The 7,121-nt window shown below is 51.5% G+C and overlaps 1 protein-coding gene across 1 annotated transcript; it reads left to right on the top strand.

The window, feature by feature from the left end:
• The first annotated feature begins 2,538 nt into the window (after positions 1–2,538).
• irf2bp2a (interferon regulatory factor 2 binding protein 2a) lies at positions 2,539–5,828 on the top strand. The gene is made up of 2 exons (XM_085996724.1): positions 2,539–3,580; positions 4,743–5,828. The coding sequence occupies exons 1-2, from the start codon at positions 2,755–2,757 to the stop codon at positions 5,438–5,440; spliced, it is 1,524 nt and encodes a 507-aa protein (XP_085852850.1). The 5' UTR covers positions 2,539–2,754; the 3' UTR covers positions 5,441–5,828.
• The last annotated feature ends 1,293 nt before the right edge of the window (positions 5,829–7,121 follow it).

Below are 7,121 nucleotides of genomic sequence, written 5' to 3'. Positions count from 1 at the left end.
ATATAAGCTATATCTATAGATATTTTATGTATATATAAGCAATAGCAGTGAGTGCGGTGGTGGCGATTGCCTGAGTTATTCAGTGCGGCAGTTGCTCTTGGCGTGACTCCAAGTTTTGCTCGTCTCTTCCTTTCGCAGGAGAGGGGAGCGCCTGCGCGCTGTGCCTTGGCTCAGAGCCCAGTTCAGCGAGAGCCTCAGGGGCTGGGCTCTGAGAGGGTGTACGTGACTGAACCGTCCAACATCCTCTTTCATAAAAGTAGTCATCACACGCACATAGCAGCACCTCCCCTCCCCCCTCCAGCTTAGATTAGTTCTTGTTGTTGCTTTGTGTCTGCACATTTCATACGCATTGCCTCACCCCACTTGCACCGAGGCTGCGAACCTTTCTGGCAGCCGCTCAATTGCGTCGAAGCAGGAAAAACAAAAAAAACGCAGGAGACATCTTACTGTAGCAGCTCTACTCTCAATCCGCACAGAAAGGGAACTGGAGCCCGCCCAACATTTACTTTAGGCAAACTAGAACTTAACATGTTTTTTTTAAAGTGACAAATATTTAATTCCGTTTGTCCTAATTAGTTTGTTTTAATACTCCCTTTAATTGAAGACAACTCGGCAATGTAACTGTAGTTTTATGTAGCCATTCATTTTAGTTACACGCATTTCTTAAAATGGAAATGCATCCAGTTTATTTGCTGTTTTGCTAACTTTGTAAGTTAAAAAATATTTCGTTCCATTTGTCCTAAGTCTTTTTTCTAATTAGCTTTTTTCAAAACTCTCATTAATTAAAAGACAACGCGTATATGTAACTAGTTTTAAATTGTCATTCATTTTTAGTTTCTCAAAATGGAAATGTATCCAGTTTGTTTCATTGTTTAGTAAACTTTGTATCAAACTGTAGCCGCGTGTGGTGTTTTTTGTTTATATTCATCCTTTTCATTAAGAAACGAAATTTTTTTTTGCAAATATACAACCATCTCGTTCAGGAACTCTTTAAAAAATAGTTTGCTACTTGAATGTGATTTCATTTTGAAATAGTAACACGCTAATGTTCCGCATTTCTGGTTGAATGTTACTGACATTTCTCGTACATTTCCCCAACCCTCACCCGTGTCATTTTTTGATGACACATTTTGTAATGAGCTCATTATTTATAAGGGAACCCGTCATAAGTAGCTTTTAAGTTGTAAACACGCTACAATGTACCATTGACAAGTAAACTCTGAGGGAGAAACATGCGTAAATTAACAATGCGCAACAGCGTGTTTGCACCATATTAAATCCCCCTGCGTTTTTAAAAGCGAAACTATTTTTAAAAAGTTATGCATACAAACTGTACGGCGAAGGGTTTCCATATGGACACGCACCGTTTTGCAAAAAAAGAACAAAAAGGGGGTTTCGTTTCTAATTGTAAATAAATGCACGATTACACGCCTCCGTTTGCGGTGCAAAAAACATAAGCGAAGCAAAACGCCTTCCACCATTTCTTGGCTGCAGTTCCTGTGACATTTCCAATATCAACAGGAGGGCACGCTAGCCGGGCCCTGACGTCACCCCGAGCGGCACTATTAGTCAGTGCGGGTTCTCTACCAGTTTTATGATATTTTGCTGTTGCAATAGCTCGGTTTGCACCTTAAAACTCCCTAAATACGGTGCCAAAGGGGCGGACGTGCATTACTTTTTTTAAACAAAGTTACAAATGGACAATAAATCCCATCAACGTACTTTCATCACGAAAGGGAAATGACTGGGGGTTTGTTAGGAAAGGGTTAATGCAATTTGGACAGAGCAATGCAGCAAAGGCCCCCGGGTTAAGGAAGGCGAATCCGTCCTTGCCATCCAGATGAAGAAGAAAACACAAACACACATTTGCACTTCCTTTTTATTGGGGAACAAAAGTCCCATTCATGACAGAACGCTTCTAATTTTAGAGCAGTTGAATCATTAATTTGCAGTGTGCTCAGGATCCCCTTTCACTGCGTGTGTGTGTGTTTTTGCAATAGTGCTAGCCTTGCACTAACTCACATTTCCGCCTGGTAGGCTCGCAGTTTGCATTGTAAGCTTCTCTCTCACTCGCCCTTGCAAATTTGCAGAGCAAGCGATGCACGGCGCCGATGACGCACGCACGCACGCCCGCCCGGGCATTCCAAATGGAATGTTTGTAAACGGAGCTCTTATTTACATAGTGTGAGAGGAGCAGGGGGAGTCAACGCGCGTGCGCGCCTCCAGCCCCTCCCATCCGCAGAAAGGGAAGGAGGGGGAGGGGCGAGGACAATGAAGCTACGTCACCAGAGGCCCCGCTTTCTCAGACAGAAGGGAGGCGCGGCGGCAATCGCGCATGCGCGCGGAAGAACTGTCGAAGAATCGGCCACCGCTCTTTGGAAAAGACGACCGAGAAGGGGGGGGGGAGGTGAGTGATTGACGGCTGACGTCAGGCCGGGGTGAGCGAGTAGGAGCGCGAGAGGGGCAGAGAGAGAGAGAGCGAGCGAGTCCGGGGCGCGCGCTCTGGGCACTGGCACTGCCATGAAGTTGCAAGTTAGTAACCATTTCATGTAGATACTTTGTTTCTATTTTTTTGTGTGTTGTATTTTTTTTTGCATTGAGATTGTTGCAAAGTCAGCAGAAAGGGGGGCGGGAGGGGAATCCTGCGCACACACACACCCAGACAGACAGTGAGATACACACCCAGACACACACTTGCCAGCGTGCAATCGGCGGAGCCCCCCTTGCACACACATACACACACACAGAGTCGCCATGTCGTCGGCGGCGGTCGCATCGACCAGGAGACAGTCTTGCTACCTGTGCGACTTGCCCCGCATGCCGTGGGCGATGATCTGGGACTTCACGGAGCCCGTCTGCAGAGGGTGCGTCAACTACGAGGGAGCTGACCGCATCGAGTTCGTGATCGACACCGCCCGCCAGCTCAAGCGGGCGCACGGTTTCCAGGACGGCCGCTCGCCCGCTCCCGTACCGGCGGCGGCCAAAGCCGGGCTGGCCAAGGAGACTTCGTCCCAGCTGCTGCACTCGGTGGACGGCTGTTCGTCCCGTCCGCCTCAGCCTTTGGACCGTTACCCGCTGGCCTCCGACCGGCCTCCCCCCCGCCTGGAGTTCCCCCCGTCGCGGCAGAACGGCAACTCGGCGCTGAACGGATACTCGAAAGCCGACGAGCCGCCGGAGCTGAACCGGCAGAGCCCGAACTCGAGGAGGGGGCACGGGGCGCCGCCTCCCCCCAACCTGGTGCCCATGGTCAACGGCACCTCGCACACACTGCCGCCGCCACCTACCCACCCGCCGCCTACTCACGGCGTCAACGGGCGGCTCCTGGGCGGCCTGGATGTAAACAAACGGCCCGGCGCCGAGCACGAGGCCAAGGACAGCAAGCACCTGGCCGAGCTGGCCGAGAACCTCAAGAGCCGGGGGGACGAGTGGGTCGGCAAGCCCAAGACGGTCAAGGACACGCTGATGACCCTGGCCGGACACCCGCCCTTCGACGTGCGGTTCAAGAAGGAGCACCCCTTGCAGCACGGCCGGGTGCTGGCTTTCGATGCCGCGGCGGCGGCTGCTGCAGCGGCCAAATCAGGTAGGGAATATGAGCCAAAGTTTCTGCATAAGGTTTACCGGGCTGCAAACGTGTATCTGCAAAATGCCACGGGAGTAACAGAGCAGGCGAGCATGCATTGCATGCAAAAGGCAACTATCTGGTTGCAAGAATTTGGGGAGTGGGAGATGAAGCCAGGTGCAAGAAGGGGGAGGGGGGAGTCCTTTAGTTGACTTAAAATGATCTAGCAAAGAAGGAGGCCATTCGGTCCATTGAGCCTGTGCCAGCAGCAGCATGCTACTTCCAGTAAGTGGCGTGGACTGCAATGGCTACCAGTTTAGATGCATGCTGTCCTTTTTGTTGCCAAACAATCTTTAATGTAATGTCCCCATCTCCCTCATCCCCCCCCCCCTTCTCCCTCATTCCCCCCCCTTCTCCCTCATTCCCCATCACTCTCCTTCCTCATCCCTATCTCCCTCCTTCCTTATCCCCTTCTCCCTCAACCCCCTCGCCCTCCTCCCTCAACACTCCTCATCTCCCTCGTCTCCCGTCTCCATCCTCCCTCGTCTCCCGTCTCCATCCTCCCTCGTCTCCCGTCTCCATCCTCCCTCGTCTCCCGTCTCCATCCTCCCTCGTCTCCCGTCTCCATCCTCCCTCGTCTCCCGTCTCCATCCTCCCTCGTCTCCCGTCTCCATCCTCCCTCGTCTCCCGTCTCCATCCTCCCTCGTCTCCCGTCTCCATCCTCCCTCGTCTCCCGTCTCCATCCTCCCTCGTCTCCCGTCTCCATCCTCCCTCGTCTCCCGTCTCCATCCTCCCTCGTCTCCCGTCTCCCTCGCTCCCCGTCTCCCTCGCTCCCCGTCTCCCAACTCCCTCCTCTCCCTCATCCCCGTCTCCCAACTCCCTCCTCTCCCTCATCCCCGTCTCCCAACTCCCTCCTATCCCCATCTCCCAACTCCCTCCTATCCCCATCTCCCAACTCCCTCATCCCCATCTCCCTCATCCCCATCTCCCTCATCCCCATCTCCCTCATCCCCATCTCCCTCATCCCCATCTCCCTCATCCCCATCTCCCTCATCCCCATCTCCCTCATCCCCATCCCCCTCATCCCCATCCCCCTCATCCCCATCTCCCTCATCCCCATCTCCCATCTCCCTCATCCCCATCTCCCAACTCCCTCATACCCATCTCCCTCCTCCCTCTCCAGGTACCCGCGTAGGCCGCAAGAGGAAAGCTTCACCCGAGCCGGATTCGGAAGGCGCCGGGCCGGCCCTCGGCAGCAAGGTGAACGGAGAGGGGCAGCCGTGGCTGCCGCTGGCGGCCGAGGGCCTGAAGATGACGCCGGTGCCGTTCGCCCCCTCGCCGTCGCCGCATTCCTCACCGCCGGATGCCGGCCAGAACGGACAGTCGCCCATGGCGGCGCTGATCCTGGTGGCGGACAGCGCGGGCAGTGTGCACTCGCTCAAGGAAGCCGGCCAGCTGCACTCCTCCAGCGCCCCCCGCCGCAACAGCAGCAGCCCGCTCTCGCCGTCCTCCCTGGGCCAGCGGCGGATGGGCCACCGGGACATGCCGGCGGGCAGCAACAACCCTCACCCCGAGCTGGAGCAGCCGGCCCACCTTCCAGACTCCTCGGTGCCCAGCAGCGCGCCGCTCTGCTGCACCATCTGCCACGAACGCTTGGAGGACACCCACTTCGTGCAGTGCCCCTCCGTGCCCTCGCACAAATTCTGCTTCCCCTGCTCCAGGGAGAGCATCAAGCAGCAGGGGGCCACCGGCGAGGTCTACTGCCCCAGCGGCGAGAAGTGCCCACTCGTCGGCTCCAACGTGCCCTGGGCTTTCATGCAAGGAGAGATCGCCACCATCTTGGCCGGAGACGTCAAAGTAAAAAAGGAGAGAGACCCTTGATTCGTTTGTGTGTTTGTGTGTTTTTTAAAAAGAAAGACACTCTTTTGAAACCATCACCCCCCAAAAAACTGAATAATTGTATATATTCAACAAGTAAACATGGCTGTACAATTTTGATTTTCAGTACATTGTGTTTCTATATTTTTTTGAAGATTAAGGTATGTACTCATAATGATCGTTCTCCTTTTCTTTCTCTCTCTGTTGATGTAAATCGTTATTATACCTTACTGGCAAAATCTTTCTGTACTGGCCTTTTCTTGGTGACAGTAACTGTTTAATGTGACTAACATTGCTTTCAGAGCACTTGGCAAAAAAAACTGAATGCTTCTAGTTGTACCTGTATGCACTTGTTAAAATTGCCAAATACAGTTTTCTGGCATTTTATTAATATCTTTTTTAGTGTCTGTGATTACTTCTTGCTTGTAATGAGTAAGGCTCTAGGGGTGGGGAATGTACATTGACAGTGTTGGTGAGCACTGTGATGTCACTGGGTACAGTAGGGCGTGAGGTTATGTATACATATATTTTTTAAAAACTGCTAGGGTTTGACCTTGAAAATTGCAGACGTTTCTGTTTTAATGACTAGCACAGTGCAAGGCAGCATACACGTACTTTGACTTTAGTAGCATGACTCTTATTCTTATTGTCTAGCAGTTTGCAAAGATCATTGAGATTGTTTTTTAGACTTGATAGCATAGGAACTACTCAGGAAGTGCCAGAATTGCCTAAGGCATATCTCTCTGTCTCACTCTCTCACACACACACACACACAGAGCCAGGGTTGGGTGGAGTAAACCTGCAAATTTCCCCCCTCCCCCTACGGGCTATTATCCTTGCTTGGCATAATTCAATGTTTAGATTTTGGCAGGCGATTTAAATTTTTTAACAAAGCCTCCATTTATCGCCGTGCCAGCTGAGAATGACTTTGAACACTTGCACTCGCGAGACAGAATACTGCCACGAAAAGAGAGGTTCTTTTCTGCTAATAATTACAGTGACTGGAAAAAAATGGGAAGGAATGGGGCGAATTAAAGTCAACACTAGCATAGCTCACCACCTGTGCAATACTAACTTTTGAACTTAACTACCGTCCGCATTTCCTTTATCAGAAAGTAAAGCAATGGTTCAGATTTGGCTCCTTTTAAGACGGGGCGCTGGGGGAAGGCTGTAGTTTTTTGGAAGAGGACCCGTGAAAATGGTGCACTTTGCATGTTTTGCTGCATCACTGTACTTCAGGCGGAAGGGGGGGGAGGGGAATCTGCAGCATCAGCAGTAGGGCCAGGTCATGTGACTTCCCTTGACACAAAAGACTGATCTCAGTTATACATTCATGGTTTCTAACCCGGTCGATCAAGTGTTTGCAGGTTTCAGTGTTAGGGACAGGAGAGAGGACACATTGACTGTTGCAATAGGAGGAATGTTACAAACTGTCTTAAACTATCCTAATCCACCCCCCTCCCCACCCCCACTTGCTACATTTCCTTAGATTTCTGGAATTGTGCTTTTTGTTGACTTAGGCGATTTAATGAAAAGTTAAAATGTCAGATGCAGTCTAACTCCCAAATGCATGCCAGTGAGACAGAAGAGTAAAACCAAACGGGTTATGACATTGTAACACGTGGCTCCCCATTTTCAAAATCGCCTTAAGGAAACAGCATCCACGTATGGGGCTGAGTTGTGC

The sequence above is a fragment of the Somniosus microcephalus genome, chromosome 9 (assembly GCF_052327205.1).
Source record: "Somniosus microcephalus isolate GS21.2 chromosome 9, FLI_Smic_1.0, whole genome shotgun sequence".
In the NCBI taxonomy this organism is placed as follows: Eukaryota; Metazoa; Chordata; class Chondrichthyes; order Squaliformes; family Somniosidae; genus Somniosus; species Somniosus microcephalus.
Note: the sequence above shows the minus strand (reverse complement) of the source record. Positions and strands in the feature narration are given on the sequence as shown.